Source organism: Vidua macroura, chromosome Z (assembly GCF_024509145.1).
Source record: "Vidua macroura isolate BioBank_ID:100142 chromosome Z, ASM2450914v1, whole genome shotgun sequence".
NCBI classification, from domain to species: domain Eukaryota; kingdom Metazoa; phylum Chordata; class Aves; order Passeriformes; family Viduidae; genus Vidua; species Vidua macroura.
Window position 1 is genome coordinate 45,073,289 of NC_071611.1, and position 18,774 is coordinate 45,092,062.

The following is an 18,774-nucleotide window of genomic DNA, read 5'->3' on the forward strand; positions in this document are numbered from 1 at the left end:
ATCATAGTTTACTCTCCTGTGGCAGATTATGCTATTAAGCTTGTGGGATCAAGGACGAGAGATATTCTACATTCCACAATATTTTATACATTTTATTTTTATACAAACAGTGGGGACTTATTTAGGAGTACACCTAGAATGACTGGAAGGGGTAGGGCCGTGCAAGCCATGGTTTAAACAATTATTATCCAGAATGCCATATTGATTGCATTTTCATGGAAGTGGCTTAGCCTTCTTAACACAAACCAGCCATTAAATCACTGGGACAGCAACATTGGGCAGGCCTTCCACCACTACAGTCCCCTGACATCCATGTTGGGTCACAAACAATCATGGTATGATGGACAAGACTGCCTTTGCCTGTATTTTAAAGTGTAGGTGGTGGGCTAACTTTTCCATGTTTGGCCTGGGCTGCCTCCCCAGTGGCTGCCCTATGTAGCATATGACATAAAGTGGAACTCTTTGGGGGGAGTGGCTTTACACGGCCAACAGTGCATCTTGTTTACTTGTTACAAACTACCCCTCTCTATCTGTCACTTTGTAGTAAATCATGAAGGAATTCATAGGGTTAAACTGAGCAGTCTGCTGGAAGCTTTTGGTCTTTTGCAAACAGCACAGCATTATGTATACTGTAGAACAGCATTTCCTGAATACATCCAAAATCCTTTCCAAAGTAACCTCCTCTTTTTAGAGAGTCTATCACTGAGGGATTGCAGCAAGCCAGGAGAACAGAAATGTTTAAATTCTTGTAGTCTTTCAGGATTTCCTTCAAAGTATTAACTCCAGTGGTGTCCAAAAATGAGATGGAAGAGCAATCGACAACAAGGGCTTGGAAATCAATTTGCTTAGGAACTAGTTGCGAAGTGAATTCTCCGATGCCTAGTCCATTAGCTGTTCTGTGATTTCCCTTTTTCAGATGCTGCTTTTCCTTCTTCTCATATTTCTTCCTCCTAGCAGCTTCTAGGTTAGGATCTAAATTGGTCAATCTGTACAGAGACTTTAGGAAGTAGTTTCTATTTGCATAGTAAAGTGGGGCTTCAAAACGAAATATTTTGACCTTTGGAACAGTAGAGAGATTTTCATATTCTGAGTCATCCTCATAAAAGCTTGTATCTTGAATCTGACCAAGCAGGGCTGTCCGTGGCCGCTGCGTCTGAACAATGATGCATAACATGGAGAAAACAATGCCAACCAAGAGCCCTATTTCTGTGCTGACAAAGGCAGAGGCAGACATGGTAACTACCCAAACAAGTGTGTCCACCTTATTCACATGGTACCGTACTGGCACATCTCGGAACTTCCTCAGGGCTCCCCGAAGGCTCACAATGATAATACAAGCCAGGACACACTTCTGCAAGGAGTAGAAGAGAGGTGCCAGGAAGAGCAACACCAGCAAAACCACCATTGCACTAATTACTCCAGAGATTTGAGTCTGGCAGCCTGTAGATGTTTTGACAAGTGTTTTTGCCAGAGCTGCACTGGTCGCAAAAGAGTGGAAGAAGGAAGGAATGATGTTGCAGAACCCCACAGCAAACATTTCCTGATTGGCTCGGATGGTGTAAGCATATTTCTTTGCAAACATTTCAGAAAGGGATACAGTAAAGACAAAACTGACTATGGCAAGAGGCAAAGCATCTAGAGCAACTCGGAGCATTAAGTTGAACTCTGGTACCTTTGGAGGGATAAATCCTGTTGGAATTGCTCCAGAAACACTAGATGCATACACTTCATTTAACTTACCATAGTGTGACACCAGTGTTGCCACAACAATAACTACCAGCTCTGTGGGAAGAGGAAATTTCAGTTTATGCTTATAACGATCTCCGAGTTCCTTAGCAGTGACCAGCACCACAATACAAATGGCACTTGTGATGATATCACAAAGGTTAGCCTGAGAAATGTTCCGGAAAATGTTAATCCAGGTAATAACTAGCATCCCATGGCCTTGGTTACGTGGAATTTTTATTCCAATAAGATATTTCACTTGAGCTGTTAAAATGGTTAAGGAAGCACCAGTTGCAAAGCCATCTAGTACGGACTCAGATAGGTACATAGATACGAAACCCAGACGGAAGATCCCCATTAGAACCTGAGGAAACAGAAGAAGAAAAAAATCCAAACAAACCATGAGCTGTAACCTTTGCTGCAAATAATTAGGTACAGATTGGGGAGAACTAGCTGGAGGCCAATAGTATTTGGTTATTTCATTCTTGAAATAGGAATTATCCTTTTTTGTTTTCAGTCTGCTTTTAAAATATTATTCCTTTTACTGTTGTGTAATGCTCCAAACCCAAGAGGTGAATGAGGAGTTTGAGACAGGGTGGTCAATCAAACATTTGTCTGAAGTGACTCCACTGAAGTGGCTTGCCTGATTTTTATTCCCCATGCAGAAGAACAGTGGGTCCAAAATACTTCTGTTATACCAAAGTCAATTTTCCTTTTTTTCTGTCTTAAAGCAAATAAAGTTAAAATGTATGGCCTTTTCCTTGTAAACAAAACTTGAATGACAACAAATAAGATCCCTACTTTAGCTTTTGCATTAAACATCTTTTAATTTTAGCCCTCTGGACAGAGGGGAAAATGGAACGCAGGTGGCCTTTGTGGCATGCCTAAGATCAGAAGTGTCAGAACAGCTCACAAACTCCACGATTCTGTCCTTAACTAGTTGATACTCCTTCCTTAGATGGTTTTGGAAAATATAACTTCACAAGGGCATTTTTTTGTTCATATATGTGACCTGAAATTTCTTACTACAACAGGAAGATGGCTAGCTCTTTCTGCATTCATATATACACACACATACATACACACACACACAGAGTTAACAGAGAAGTATGTTCATGATGCTTCCTTCTGTGCTCTCTTGATATCCTTGTGATGGCAACATGTTGACAAGTGTCAAGGAGTCCAGCACAGCTATTGTCTGAAAAGAGGGTTAGTCAGTCTATTTCTCCTCTTGTCCTTTCTTTGAATTATCTTTTGGACAGCAGTTTGGTAGAACACAGCACCCCCTAGCAAAACACTGAGCTGCACATTCTGAACCTGTAGAAGTAGTTGAGTGGGTGTACACCTCTATTAAAATATCTAGGGAAAGAGAGTTATTTCTTCATTCTTAAGTACACAGCTACCTGGGAATTTCCTATATCTGTACTGGGCCTCATTGTCCCATGAAAGCAACAAGGCCAAGAAGCAGAAGAGTATCAAAACAATGTTGATGTTCTTTCAGAAGACTCTTGTTTTACCTGTGTTTGCTAGCAACTAAGAAAACTGCCTGCCTCATGCTGTCTCTGAGTTGCCTACCGTTAGGCTTCCTGGAGAAAACAGCCCAAGGTACATTCAAATGAATTCAAATTCAAATGATGTATCTCATTGAAAGACAGTCAAGCCAGAGCTTAGGTCATGCAGAAAACTTTAGGAACTTCATACCTTGCCTCTGGATATCAGAAACCACTTACCTGATACACTCCAGCCATGAATGTCAAGGCTGTAGCAATGCCAATAGCATAGCACTCTTTCCCACACTCGGCATTTATCCCTGCAATGGTAAGGTTGAAGGCAGTTGTGTTGGACAGATTGTCATTCTGCAGAGAGCCATCACCTGAGGCTGGTGGGGCATCATCATTCAAGTCAAACCCAGCCAAGAGAAGTTCTCGGTCCACAACTTGTCCCACCATTAAGCTTATCAAGCTGAAAATGCCAACTGAGACATGACGGGATGTGCCCATTAAGAAATAGATTATGTTGGCAAAGAAGGATGTGTAAAGGCTATAAATGGGCTTCAGACCTGCCAGTAGTGAGTATGCAATTGCTTGAGGCACCAAAATTATCCCAATCACTAACCCAGACATAACATCCCCCCAAATGTAGTCTTTGCATCGGTACTTGGGAAGCCATCGTAAAACGGGAAAGAAGTCCATAAGAAAGTTCTTCAGCTTCTGTGGTGTGCAGGAGCAGCTCTTTCTCAGCTTAGCTAGCATGATTTCTTTCCTGTTAATCTTGACATGAGTCTTTCTTTCCATGAGAAGGCAGGATGAGATGTTGTTTTCCATTCTGGTAGCCTCAAGTGGTCTTTCCATTTTCCCAGTGTTTACTTCATTTAATGTGTTCCTGCAAAGTGAAGAAAAACTCCGTTAGGTTGCAATTCGTGAAGGTTTTTTTAACAGTCACTTAACATTAAAAGTTTGTCCCCTGATTTTGCTTTTAAGGAAGCATCATCCCAACAAGAACACTCTCAGTTCATCACTCCAGTGATGCATAAGGCTAAGAAATAAATCTGCCCTTTCTTGTACACATTAAGGAGTACTTTCAATTGAATCCAGTTTGTTCTAATAAAGAAAAGTGGGGTTAAATTAGCCATTTTTTGGTATGACAAAGATTTCCATCATCTATTCTAAATGTTCTATAATAAAGGTCTTTGTGACCAGTAGGACTTGATGGTGTGAAATAAACATGTGCTAGTGAAGTAAGTTGTAGTGTTTCCGTATAGTGAGTACATCTTGTAATCATTGATTAGTAACTCTCATGGGGTATAATGATCTGTCACTGCAGTTGTCATCAGTGCAGAGGAGAAAAATATTCCTGATAGGACCTGTAAAGCAGAGGTTTCTGGAGAGCAACAGTTTGGTCTTACACAAAAGATATGTACATAAACAATTTATAGACTCTTTGTAGCTGCTACATAACATTAACTTGTTGAATTGTAGATTGTTTCCAATGTGCAGCTTCTGGTAATAAATACCTAGTCACAAATACCACAACACTGGTAACATACAGACCAAGCACCATGACGTTACCACGTTGGAAGAGTGCTACATGTTATTATTTTCAGGTTTAAACCCATAGTTACCCAACTTTGTTCTGCCAGTAATGAGATACAACAAATAATTATGTGTACAGCAGAACAAACACAGCAGTGTTTCCTATGGTTCTCCTGATTGTTTTCTAGTATGTGATGCCTGGGATAATTTGTGTTCCCCTAATGGGGGTGGTTTTGATGTCTCTTGCCTCAATAGACACAACTGTTTTCACCAAACTTGACTTCAGCATTTTTACTCAATTGTCAAATTAAATTGAAATTAGCTTAGTGCATTCATAAGTAATTTTGAGGTAGGAACATGACAAAGAAGCAAAACATGCAAGTGTCCTAACTTACATAGCTAAAAAAATAAAATAGGAACACACAAGTGGAAAATGTTAAACAGTCTATGCCACAAGTGGCAAATCTTTTCTGGCTAGCAGTAGAGGGAAAGAAGAGACTTGTGTGTGCGGACGCCCATATAAGAATAGCGTGAGATAAGGAGTGACTTGTACTGATCTAGATGAAGATAGTAGGTGCTAATACAACAGTATGCAGAACTTTCAGGAAAGCAGACATTCTCTAGGCTCAGCTTCTCCCAGTGTCATTAACAGCCAGGATCTCTGCATCAGAGCTGTTTGGTGCCAGGAGTGACATTACCATAGTGTCAAAGCTTGTCTTCATTTACAAGTGAAGCTATTTCTTTCCTCTTTCAGTGTTTAGAGACAGACTCTGTACCCATCAGTTTCATAAAACTTGAAGTAAACTTACTGGCACAGAATTCTGTTGGTAAATTTTAATGGTTTTAACAGTTAATACACAGTTTGGATGCTACTGACAGAATTCCCTGGAAATTTCATGGGATTTTTTTGTTGTTAAGAAGAACATTTTGATTTGTTAATGTTAGGTAACAGCCTGTTAAGGTGTTGAATTCCGAATTTAGAAAAAGTGTTAATGAGTCCAACTGGAAACATAATTGAAAAGCAAAAGAACAGATTATCAATGGCCTGTCCTGGAGCAGTCCAAATAGAGAGTGGCTTATTAGAAAGTCCTTTGTCTATCCTGTTTGGAAATAGTTTCCAAGATTTTAATAATTATGTTTTGCCTCCAGATTGAAAATAATAATAAGATTATTATATATCTGTAACTAAAGCAGAACTTTTAAACAAGTTCCCAGGTATTATGATACAGCATACATATAAGTGATACAGCATGATTTCTAAGGTTATGCAAAGTTTAACCACAATTCAAAGCAGGATGTTCAGGTGTTACAGGTAATTTATAACTTGGTAAAAGACAGAGTAGAGATTCTTGCTAGAAATGTGTGTTCTAATTGTCCAAGTTGAAAAGAACCTACATAGTAGTCTAAATATATGTTTAAAAATTAATAGAGTTTTATCCATCCCAATTACATAAACCCATTTTTAGCTCCCATTGTATAAATTTCTTTGTAAGTAAGGTCTATTTCCATCATAAGGGAACACTAATTACAATTAACTATAATAATTTATAAAGATCATGTCCATTTTTTATCAATGCTACGTTTATTTTAGACCCTAATGTACTGCACAGTTATGCTAGCCAAGATCTGCTTGGATAGGAAAATAGGTTGGATCTAGTCTTTATTAGAATGCAAAGGTGACAGAAAAGATAAATGAAGTTGCAACACCAGGTGAAGTACTTAAGAGCATATGAATAAAGTTTACCAAATACAGAATGCTAGCAAGTGTAATAAAGACACTAATTTTTAAAAGGCAAAATGCCAATACTTCCTGTCTTACCTAAATTAGTTTGGAGAATGAGACACATGCATCAGGACAGCAAGTCCTTATTTAAATGCCACTCACTTCTTACAGCCAAATGAATTCAGCCAGCCAGGAAATAAGTATTGTGCCCTTGCTTGACATACTTAAAAGCTAGTGGGCAGTTCAATATCCAATGAGTGCTTTTTATAGGTGTTATGGTTTGATGCTGGCGTAGTGCCAGCACCTTTATGAAAATACATTTTCTAAATAAATGCTGTGAGATGCAATCAGGAACAGAGCAGAGCAGGCTTAAGCTTAAAACAAAGGGGAACAAACTTTATTAAGCTACTACTACTATAATGAAAGACACACAGAATTCAGAATGAAAACTTTCCAAAACACTTCTTCCCCCCCCCCCCCCCCCCCCCCAGTTTCTACTAAAACACAGTGAGACACCACCTGGGATTCCTGATTAAGTTGCCACCTTATTGGTACAAGTTGCCAGATAATTAATACTTAGTCTATTAAGGGAGAGAGGAATCTCTTTTGCACTATAGACCTTCTAGGAAACACAGTTACCACCTCCTGTGTTTCCATGTCACACATGGCAACCGCCCGGAGAAAAAAATCTGCTAGTGTGACGCTCTCCTTTTTATGTCACAGTGCTCTCACCACCGTGCATAGACAGACTGCTCACAGGGCTCTTATAAGGATGCTTTGCTAAGGACTAAAAGAAACAATAGTTCAGCTTTTCATTTTGGGACTACAGTCCTTCCTATTTTCTTCCTCCCCTGGGGCCAAGGGTCTCATCTTCTTCCTGAAGACAGAGGGCATCACTACACTCTCTTCAACTCTTCTTTGTTCACTCTACTCTTGTGTTGGTAGTCGCTGAAGCAGGTCTCTTGGCTCACTATTGCATCCCCCTAAAAGTGCAGTCTATCTTGCAGGAGAAATTGGTTTAGTCTATGGCTATTAAGAAAAGTCTAGCTACAAGCCACTCCATCATTTCCTCCCACTTAAAAATTTCTTCTTCTAACATCTCAGGTCCTAGACTGTCTGTCTTCTACTTTTAGTTGAGGAGGAGTAATATTTTACAAAGCTTTCATTTCCCAGGAAAGGGTTAAAAGTTTCAGACTCCCTGGACAGCTGAAATCTCTGCCTAGAACTCCAACTCTCACGGCTGGTCACCTTCCCCCACCTTCTCTTTATCCTCTGCCGGCAAATTCCAGGTTCTGACTTTCCAACTGGCCTTAGTCCCATCTTTCTTCCTGTCTTTTTATCATGCCTGTGGCTTGACAAAATCTCTCTGCAGGGGAAGAAACATTCATCACAGTACGTTCATGTGGGATTTCTCTTTGCAGCTTCTTTGTCAGGCAGTTTTTGCTGCTGCATGTATAACCAATCTGAATGGAGAAGTTGTTCTTTGTGAAACAGCATAACCCTCAAAAAAGTAATTCTTTTGCATGCTTTTGCCTCCCCATCCTGGATTGTCAACCAAAAAATCTGAAGCTGTATCTTTATAAAGCCCAGGAGGGAGTAGTGACGGTGAGCCTGTCTCCCTATGTTGAGATATTTTAAATGCTTTATTTAGAACAGAAGTCAGATGGCATCGCAGCTTATAGTATAATTGCTCACTTGCTGAAATAGTGATTTCAAGTGTAAGTTGGGACAGAGCCATTTAAAGAGTTTGAGCCAAGCGATGTTTGCTGTTTTCTCCATGTTTGAACTATGAAAATCCACTAAAAACTAATGTGGTTAGGATGGGTTTTGTATTTATTTGTTGCATAACTCACTGGAAAACATGAGAGACATCAGTCTAGTTAAACATTTGATTGGAAACACAGGTGTTAAATTATTCATATTGCTCATCTTTCATATCAGAAGCTTTTTCTGTCTCACAGAAACAGAAAGAGCCTTTCTTGGCTCTAATGGCAATGGTTATGTTACTGTTCTGGTTTTGAGCAATGACACGATTTTAAAGAAACTCCTTGGTTGAGCTCATTTGTAGTGCATAGATTCAATGTACAGGGGTGTGTTATTCTTGCAAATTGGATTTCTTTTCAGAGGAGGGTACCTAGAAACTATGCCCTAGTGCACTTTGACCCTTTATGGTGGCATAAAAACCTAAGTCAGCAATTGGTGCTTTGGACATATTTGAATAGATGTGAGGAGTATGTGTAGTTTGTGAGAACTGACTAGTCTGAAATAAAGTCCCTGGAGCTGCATATAATATAAGGCAATACTGCTTTAGCATCTATTTCTTTGATTTATTAATCTTTTGTTCTGTAGGGTTGCTTAGATATGTCAACATAACCTAAAAGTTTTAGAAGTCATCAGGTACTAAAAGAGAACAAGTGAGATGAATGTTTGTTTTGTGTTAGCTATTGTATTTTCATCTTTAGAACTAAGATGTACTTGGAAGCAGACTTAAGCAAGGTGCCAGCAACCAAAGCCACTTATTTATACACTGACCCAGCAAGCTGTCAGACTACAGGCACAGAACCTGGCAATGCCTTGTAGGAAAATCATATGAAACTTGTTAGGTTTGATTAGTTTTTTCACTATATAGGGGTAAAATATTATTGCTTCTACGCATTTTTGTATTGAGTTTCAATGTTATACTAATTCAAACATGAAAGAGGAAATAGCATTCCAGCTTAGTGTCTCTACAAGTGAGGAAAGCCACATCATGTCCTCTGCAAATTAAACTGCTATACTAAGGAGAGGTTTATTCTGAGAGTCTTTCAGATTTGTGTATTTCTAATTAAAATCTCCAATTCACAATTTTCATTTTCAACTGTAAATTGGTTTAGGATTTTCCAGGCAAATTAGACTCTTTGTTAAATGCCTGCATTCACCAGCAGCTGTGATTCAAGTCTTGTTTTCCCAAGAATTCTTAGTTCCATATCCCAGTGAGTAAGGTGACAGCCACTGACAGGTAACAATCCCAGAGCTGATGAGCAGTCTACAGTGAAACTCATGCAGTCAGCCAGCACCTGTTGTTAAGGCTGGCCCATCAAGATCATCTTTGGGAATGATCATTCATGCAGATACATGGTCAAGTAGTTTCACTTGTTCTGCAGAGACAGTTTTTGTGCAAGGATTCCAGAAAATGCTGATCTAATTATTGACATGCTCTTGAAGGCAAGACAGCATTATTCTTCTGGAGAGTCTTAGGACATGACCAGTAAAAAGGCATTTGCTGTGGATTCTAAAAACATTCCTAAAAATCAGATTTCTTGTTTTTGGGAATGTAGCTGTTTCAAAGTGAAAGTCTGTTATTAAAAAAAAAAAGAAAGAAGTCTTTCAAGATAGCTTTTCAAGACCCTGGTCATCATTCACGAAGTTAAATACTAAGCTCTGTGTTCTGCCCTGTGGTTTTGCTGGATATTGTTTAGCCATACTAAGCTGTCACAGAGAAAACCAAATTGATAGCTCATTCTCATGGTTTTTCCTATTGTTTTCTATGTCATCTTGTGTTTACTACATGCAATAAGGACAGTATTTTGGAAACACTTTTTTGTACTTAAGCACTAAGAAAATGCTCTCAGTTTCAATATCAATGTAGTACTTTGAGAAACCGATAAGCCTGTTTTCTTAAATAGAAATAAAAACTAACCAAATGGTTGAACTATTGGATGAGGGTTGCAGGAAGGATAATTGCTGTATCATTTACAGCTGACTGTATGTTTTACAAACTTTTGCCCAGTGTCTACCTTACAAGCAATATTTATGAACAATAACATAATAATAAACAAACAAAAAAACAGCACAAGCAAAGTAAGTGAAAAGAGGCAGTTTTGCACCTTTGAAAACAAAGAACAAATTAAACTGAATTCAGAAGCAGAGGAAGGGAGACAAATCTCTTACCTGGATAGCTTTTTGACAGGAGTGTACCAGCTCTGGTTTTGCACTGGAATGAATGGAAGTCTTCAGCCAGACATTGCTTTATTTGCATAAACGATAATTATTAGCTAAATATTCCTCAAGGTAAGAATGGGTAGTTATGGAATCTTGAGCTTGCTGTTTGGTAGTGTGTTGTCACTTGTATCACTTTGTAAAGCTTGATATATATGTATCGCTAACTGAGGATTTGAGTTTAAATAATGCATAAGATTATTAATTAACTAGCACTGATCCAAAAATTGTGCTGAGTTTGGGCTAGCACATCTCTGACCTTTGAAGCTACTTCTCATCTGAGATCTGGTTTATGCATCTCCATGTAGCATTAGCTTTTTATTTTACATGTTCAATGTGTATGAATAGAACTTCCATCTTGCTTGAGATTTGTGTCCTTTGCAGGCTGGAGTAAGTCCTGTTCTGCTCAATGCATAGGATGGGAGAGCTGGAGGTCAGAGTTCTTTTTCTACATGTCAGCACATTCAGATCACAATATTTTTTGCTTCTGTGTAAACCAAAGACGTCATAATGTCGGCAGATCAGTAGGACAAAGATAGACTTCTGTTGAAAGTCTACTTCATTCTTGTGAGGTGTATAAATGACCAAGTTCCCTCTCAGTTATCTAAGATCTTTGTATAAGTGCAAACCTATCCAAGTGATAAATAAACATCCATCTCCTCCCCTTGACAAAGGTGATAGGTAATGTTTAATGGTTACTAAGCAGTGCAGATTAACAGGTTGGGCACAAGGCCATGACCTGTAGGAACTGTATTCAGCTGGCCTACAAGCTAAGGGATGAGCAGATGTGTATTTCTTAGCCAAGGAAGAGTACAAGCTGGCAGGTGGTAAGAATCTGAGATCGGAGTTGCAAGGCCACAAAAAGACTGTGTTGCTGGCACACAAACATGACTAGAGAGGGCCAGGTTTCAACATTGTCTTTTATCCTTGTGCAAAAAAGTTGTTTGCTGCTCTTTAGAAGTAAGAAGGAAACACAAAAATTATGTAAATGAAAAGTCAAAACTTAGGCGAGGGAGGAATAGAAATAGAACTTCTGTGATGTTAAACTGGTCATGGATTCTTAAAATGGTCATAAAACTACTGGCTACTACTAGGAGCTTAGACTTGGTGGTAGTAGTTGTGACGTTCTAAATACAAAATTTAAAGAAGGTAGTTTCAGTCTTACCAAAATCCTGTTGATTGCTTCTTTGTTATGGAAGGTCTTGTCAACCACTCCTATCCTTTTCCCCTTTGCTGAAGTACCTCCTAGAAAAAGGGAGATACAGTAGTACACCTTACCTGCATAATGAATTTTGCACACTGGTCACAAAGATAGTGTGTTTCTTTGGTTTTGAACGCTACAGAATAGAAGATTTCACTGTTTCTGTTAATTTTATTTTAGCTTGGAGGTATTTCTTCATTAAAAATAAAGTGACTTAAACTCAAGCCTCTCAAATTCATCCTTTCATTCATTTTACTATCTAATTCTTAGAGCCAAGAGTTATCTTGTCTAGTGACCTCCTAAAATGTGTCCCAACTGCTTCAGTACCTAAGTAAGCTTTTTCTCCTTTTCAACTCCTGTACAATATTTGGAAACTGTTACTTCTGGTATTTGCAGTCTTGGAATTTGCAGAATAATTGGGGTTTGCCCAACTTCAAAATTTTTTTGACAGGGACCTCTCTGCATTTTAACAGCACTTTCCCAATATCAGGCTCCTAAGAGAAAGGAGGATAGTATTGTATACTTATCACTTGACCTCTTCTGTATAAAGTTGGTTGTAACTTTGTTTTGCCTCAAGCTAGCCTAAAAATAGCACTTTTTGAAATCTAAAAGAAGAAACTTAAAATAATAATTTTGAACAATATTTTTTTGGTACAGCACAGTGCCAGTAAGGCTAAAGATCTCTGGACAGGACGGTTCCACACAGGAAAAAAAGTGACAAAATGAAGCAATCTCTCATTCTGTCTGTAGAAATTTTGAAAATTATATAGTTTTGACAGAACTGTGTTTTATGATGGACAAGTTTTACTTAACATACAAAAATACTGACAGCAGAAGTTTCATTAGTGGATTATGGAGATGAGAGTTCATACTCCATTACATGAAATCATTCATCAAGTCTTCAGTCCAGCAGTAATTCTGAGTGGGCTGGTCCTGGCATCCTGGTTGAATTCCACTGACACTAATACTCTAAATGTGCTCCAGTTCTAAATGTGCTGTCTTTCCTTGTCAGCTGCTGAGTAGTGAGACAGTGGTAACTGACCAAAACAGCCAAAAGAGGTACTACAGTGAAACACCCATCTCTAAGAATAGAAACTACAATAGAAAATAATGGTGATCATTGACCATTAATTTTGAGTTTACTGGTGATTTTTCTTTGTATGACTTAGTGTTTATCTTTATGAAGATGCACAGTTTCAATTGGTTTAAAAACTGTAAAAGATTAAAAGCAAAATTGAACAGAAGTATTTATGAAATAAATGATGTAAAGACATAAAATATATTTGACATTATTGACACATTTACTTGAGGATTTTCAGATGATTTCAGAAAAATTCATGGTATTACTACATACAATTCATATCTAGTAACCTAACTATTAAAAAAATTAATGCTAAATTAGTCACATACACACAGTTAATCTTAGAATCACAGAATCATAGTTAAAAGTGTTTGTTTACTGGGTCACAGTCAATAATATCAAATCTTCAAAAGTACATAGTCCAGCTGTAATAGCCATGTTCTTCCTTCTGTGCAAGTGTTGGAAGTTCAAAAATTCAGTGAATTTAAATACCCTCTTAAGCCGAATGCCTGCATTGTTTAAAATGCTCTCAAGTCTCAATTACTCTGTAATTTACCTTTATACCATAGCGAGCAGGTGATGTGCCTAAAAAGCACACATTTGGTTGCATTTTAATAGGAAAGATGGGCACTCTGAAAGTTAGCATCCACTCCCTTCCAATCCACTGCATTCCACATTCCTTCTCTAGTTGTGACAAGTGCCTGGTGCAGCTGAAAGTTATGTATATAAGCGGAGAGTCATGTTATTGACTTTTTTTTTAACAAAAACATCTGTAGTTCCTGTTGTACAGTTTCCAGGAGAAACTGAGATCTGCAAGATTCAATGCAGAGTTGTATATTCAAAATTGAGGAAGGCTATCATTTAGCATGCAAGCCCCTTTCTGTTTCCCACTATAAACACAGAACCAATGGATTAGCACTTACCAAAGGCACAAAGTAGCTGCAGTAGTTCCACAACAGTTCTTGTATCAGCACCCAGTAGCACAGTACCTCAGGATCACAGCTTTCTGTAAGAGTAGATTAGAAATTGTATCATGATATAGTGCGGGCCAATTGGTTATTGCTCTCATAATGTTTACAGTGAGATAATATAAACAAACACTACCACTTGAAAAATCTTTGTCCTGTAGACTATAATCACAGATAAAAGATAAACCTTAAATCATTACCTTACAGAAGCTGGTAACCTCTGACTTCTTACACATCTCTGCTATTTTGCTTTAATAGAACTGGTTACACTCTGTGGAGTTCAAATAGAATTGCAGTCCTGACATAGCTTTTTACAGTCTTTTTAACTGGGGTTTTCAGGGGTTTTACATACTAAATTCAATTAGATGAAAAAATACTGTTAAAGTATTAAATGAAATTAGGGTAGGAAGTATGTGGAACCATCCTTACACTTAGTGCTTAGTTTTCAATGGTCACTAATTGAGATTTCCCCTTTGAAAAAGCATTTTTATTGAAATAAATAATTAAGGGGGTTGAGCTCATAAATCTTAGATACAGGAAGAATTTACATATATCAGCTGACACTGAGTGTAAAATGTCTGAGCTTTCCTGCCTTCTGAGGAAAACTCGTGTTGTTTCATCTCCAGACAGCCAGAACTGTAGAACCAAAGCCTGCTTATTGATGAAGATGAATGTTACTACTGATATTTGTATATCATAGAGACAAATTTAATGTAGCAAGGATAGTCTCTCTGAAATTCTGGAGCTTGTTCACCCATTCCTTGAAATTTTATGTAATCTTAACTGGATATTGAAAACCCATTTCTGGGTGCAAAGAAAATAGATGAGTTCTTATTGCATTGTGAAGGAAATTCTCATGTTTCAAAAACACAGAATGTAATGCCTCTTTATATTGAAAGGGGAGATATTTTTCATATTACTGGAAGTTTTTCAGGATGGGGGAGGAATGGACGAAAAAGGACGAAACATGAACATGAAGATCATGGAATGTAAGAGCCATCAATACTGTATATAATAATACACCACTAGTCTAAATTGTAATGCCAAACCCAGGTTCAAGATAGAATTATCAGATCTCAGTTTATAGAGACTTAGGTTTGCATCTCATAGAAAACTCTATGAATGCAACTGGCTAATTTAACCTCCTTAATTGTAAGAAGTTTATTATGTTTTATATTTGAGAGTGAAGAGCAGACACTGGCATGGCATTTAAAAAGCTGCACTTTCCAGATTGTCTTATAGTGGTTGTTTGTCAGTTCTGAAGTACTCAGAAACAACTCATCACAAAATTCTTCAGGATTAAGAACAAGACATGGAAGGCATTTTCATTGTGCCTTTTTACCATCAGAAGTTATTAAACTCTAAGAAGTTAGAAAATAAACTCGGTATCATTTTGCAAAGTGACATATTCAAGTTAGACATAGAGTTGCCCATAGGGAATCAAGGACTGATATAGAAAGGCACACCTGAAACTACATCTGATATGCAAAATAGATCGAGCAGCTGCTGGACTTCATCAGACACCACGTGCTGTCTGTATTTTAGATGTAAAAGAAGTACATCAGTTGAGAAATCTAGCTGAAAATCTTCACACCTTAACTATTTACCTCCATGTTTTTCTTTTCTTAGACTGTTGGTTTGTCCATTTACATGCTCCTTACTACACATCCTGGCAAGTGGAAACAAGTTTTGAGAATGGAAAAAGTTAAAATACCTGGTTAAAGTAGTACATTGTGCAGTAGTGCAAAATTTCAGATCCAATTACAGTATGTGCATGAGCAAGCAAAGTGTTTGCAAGAGCACACTAAGTAAAGCATTGGTGAATTTGGTTCTTGTTGCATATTTGGCAGCAGGGAGGGCAATAATTCCCTCTCAGTGTTACGTTTACACGACAGTAAATAAGCTATTTTCTGTGATATGGTTGGAGTCACATACTTTTGGACTGTATTTCCTTGTACAGCTAGCAGGCAAAATAATAGATGGAACATAAACAGCAAATAAAGATGTGAACATGAAGAGGTGATAATAACAGAAAGGAAAGTAGTAAGTCAAATATGTACCATGGAGGTTCATTTCAGAAGGTGTGCTATTGTGTGTACTTGAATTAGAATGCTGGATGCATGCATCCAGCATCCAACAGAGAACTGTTCTGTCACTGCTTGGGAAGAAAAGGTCAGTGACAGCTTTCCCAGGCAGTGCCAAAAGAAGTTATATGCTTAAAGTAAGCTAATTTTAGCATTTGGTTATGTTTTCTCTTCCTCGTGCATCTTTAGTCTTCATTATTGATTTAGTCTCCCTGTCAGCTCATTTCAAAACTCTTGCTTATAGGTGACTTTATTTGGAGTTCCATCATCAAGGGCAATATCAAACCACGGTGAACATTTTCCTTGTAGCCAAGTGTTATGCAGAAGGAAATCAATCAGTTTCATATATCAAACTCAATCAGAAGGGTATCCTCTTAGCAGTCAGCTCACATACAGTGACTGAACCTTTCAGTCACTTGCAAAGCCTTTAAATCTGTAGTGAAGAATCAGCTGAAAAGCATTTTCTGCTATTTCACCTTATTATTTAATTGGTCCCTTTGCAAATTAATGTGAAAATAGCAAACCTGAACAAGGGATCACAAGGTCTCATGACACTGAATTGTCCATGCCTAGGTGATCTGATTGGCTATGTTCACATGTCTAGAGGTCAGATACTAAAATAGCATATACCTTGGCCTAAATTGCTTCTATAGCCTGTTTCTTCTTTTACATCTGGAATTTGTTTTAATGGGGAATAGGGATGTGGGAGGGAGAGGAGACACAACAGTCTTAACAATATTTTCCGATGCTAACTCACCTCAGCACAGGAAGCTGTTGGTGCTTTGTCTGCCTCTCCCTTCCCCCCACGCACAGCACGCTCACTGCTGAAAGAAGGACTGAGGCTATGCTCACAAAAGCAGGCTGAGTAAGAAATGGAAAATCATAGGCCATGATTAGCATCAGCTTGAAAACATCCATTGTTTGCTTGCAATTCTGTGCCTGTGAATTTCAGCCAGATCACAGCAAGGATTTTGTGAGTTGCTTTGCAAGGTGAAGGTCAAACACTGCTGATTTCAAAGAGCAAAGATGCTTATTAAGATGTTGTATAAACGAAAGTCAATTCTATTTTTATGTTTTTAAAAAAATAGAAGTATTCAGCTGAATGCACAGCCTCTTGGCTGGCTTGTAGAAGAGGCAGTGATTTCCAGTAAATAACAGCTGATGTATTCTCCATTTTTGAAGCGGTTTATTCTTAAGTCACAGGGATTCATACCCATCCTTCTTTTTGCGCATGTACCATGCTGGTTAGTTGTGTGGATGGATTAACTATGACAAGCTGTGACATCAGCAAAGACTGGATGCTGCCTGGCTCTGTGATTTTGTAATGCATCCTCCTGTTACTGCTGGGCTGACTCATTCCCGCTATAGGGTGACTGAATTGTGCAAAGTGTGGGCCACCACCGACTGAAGTGTTGGGCGTTGTGCTTCTGTGCAGAGGCTGTGCCTTAATTGTAAAGCAAGCAGATTTTCCAACCCTGCTTACACAAATGATAGAGCTGAGAAGCAAATGCAAAGAAAAATATTAATGACAATAAATAGACACAGAAGTGGTAAAATATACGGGTTATTTAGTGTGGGTGTGGTAGTCTTTGGCCTTCCAAAAAGCCTCTGATTTAGGTTTTTGATCAGCAAGGCATGTGAAAAGCACAGGCTGTGTTTTGCTTGGCGACCATCAGGGAGGAAGAATCAGTGTTCATGAGTCTGAAAACTGTCAAGTTATAGTGATTATTTTGGATTATGGGGATTTTGTGAACAGGAGCCAATTTACTTTACCTGTAATGATCATAGGAAGTGAGAGCGAGTGAAGGAAGAACATGGTAGAAGCAGCTCTAGTGTGAATGAGTATTATATTGTTAGCTTCCACTCAGTTCAGGAGGGGGAAGTGTTGTTTATTAATAACCCAGGAGTCTACTAAATTCTTAGTTATTAATGACCTTGTACTTAAACCTGAAATACCAGACTAGTAGGGTTTTTGATTGACACTGACGAGACCTGGAGAGAGCTGCTGAGACCTGGAGAGAACTGCTGAGAATTCAGCCTCTGGAAAAGGTGAATGTTAATGAGGGCTATTCAGCCCTTTTTATACTCTGAGTAACATTTCAGTAGTGCTCACAGTCCCTTAGGATCTGCTTTTAAGGTCCAGAGTTTTTTTAAGTACTCAGCAAAACAAGAAGCTTATGTAGACAATTGGTGGGTTTGGAGCAAACAAAGTCTTTGTAAAAACCTGACCTTTAAACTGGCTTCATTTCATTCCTCATAGCAGCAAAAGTAATTAGAAAAACTTAGGAGGTGGGATCCTTTTGTGTTGTAAGAAGCACTTTGGAGGGCAACAAGTTTCTCCTCTGAAAAAAAATAAACTTGCTGACATTTTCTGTCCAGGGCTTTTGACCTTCATCTTGTAGATGCTTTCCTTTTGAGCTTACATACTTCCTTGTCCATTTAACAGCCTGTTCTGGCTAAAAGCAAAGACAGGCAATTCTGAAAACCATTCCTTCTGGAGTACCTTGTAGCAACAAGAATTTGAAATGGCATAGATTACTGTTGTTCGTTGCCCCAGTTGTTACTGTTGTGAGAACCTTTGGAAGTTTTTTGTTTGCTTGCAGTGAACAGCTTGACTTTGGACACTGATGCCCTTTCCAGGGTAGATGGACTCTTGTGTGTGTTCTGGAGTTTTACAATCCCTAAAATGGCATCATGGATTCTAGAAAGGTGGTAAGCAATTGCTTGGGACACTGTATCTATGAACACTCCTTATAGCAGTCACTTACTTCAAGAGCTGTTTTCACTTAATTTACTCTTGAGAGGGGAAATTTAATTATCATGCATATTTACAGTTATCAAGAACATGGTGATCGTGTTACCATTGGTCCACATCATGGACCTGGACACAGTGGACAAGAGTGTATGATTGCAGGAACCCCCTTACAAGGGAGGGCAAAGATGGTCTGCCACACAGCTAAGGATCTTTATCAGATGAATAGT

At 38.4% G+C, this 18,774-nt stretch overlaps 2 protein-coding genes across 5 annotated transcripts in view; one reads left to right on the plus strand and one right to left on the minus strand.

The window, feature by feature from the left end:
* IDUA (alpha-L-iduronidase) overlaps positions 1–18,774 on the plus strand; it is a 55,865-nt gene that overhangs the window by 8,764 nt on the left and 28,327 nt on the right. The window lies entirely within an intron of this gene.
* SLC26A1 (solute carrier family 26 member 1) lies at positions 569–11,840 on the minus strand. The gene is given in 5 exon segments (XM_054002489.1): positions 569–2,089; positions 3,456–4,097; positions 4,099–4,107; positions 10,411–10,453; positions 10,455–11,840. Coding segments are annotated over 5 exon segments (2,259 nt in total). The 5' UTR covers positions 10,499–11,840.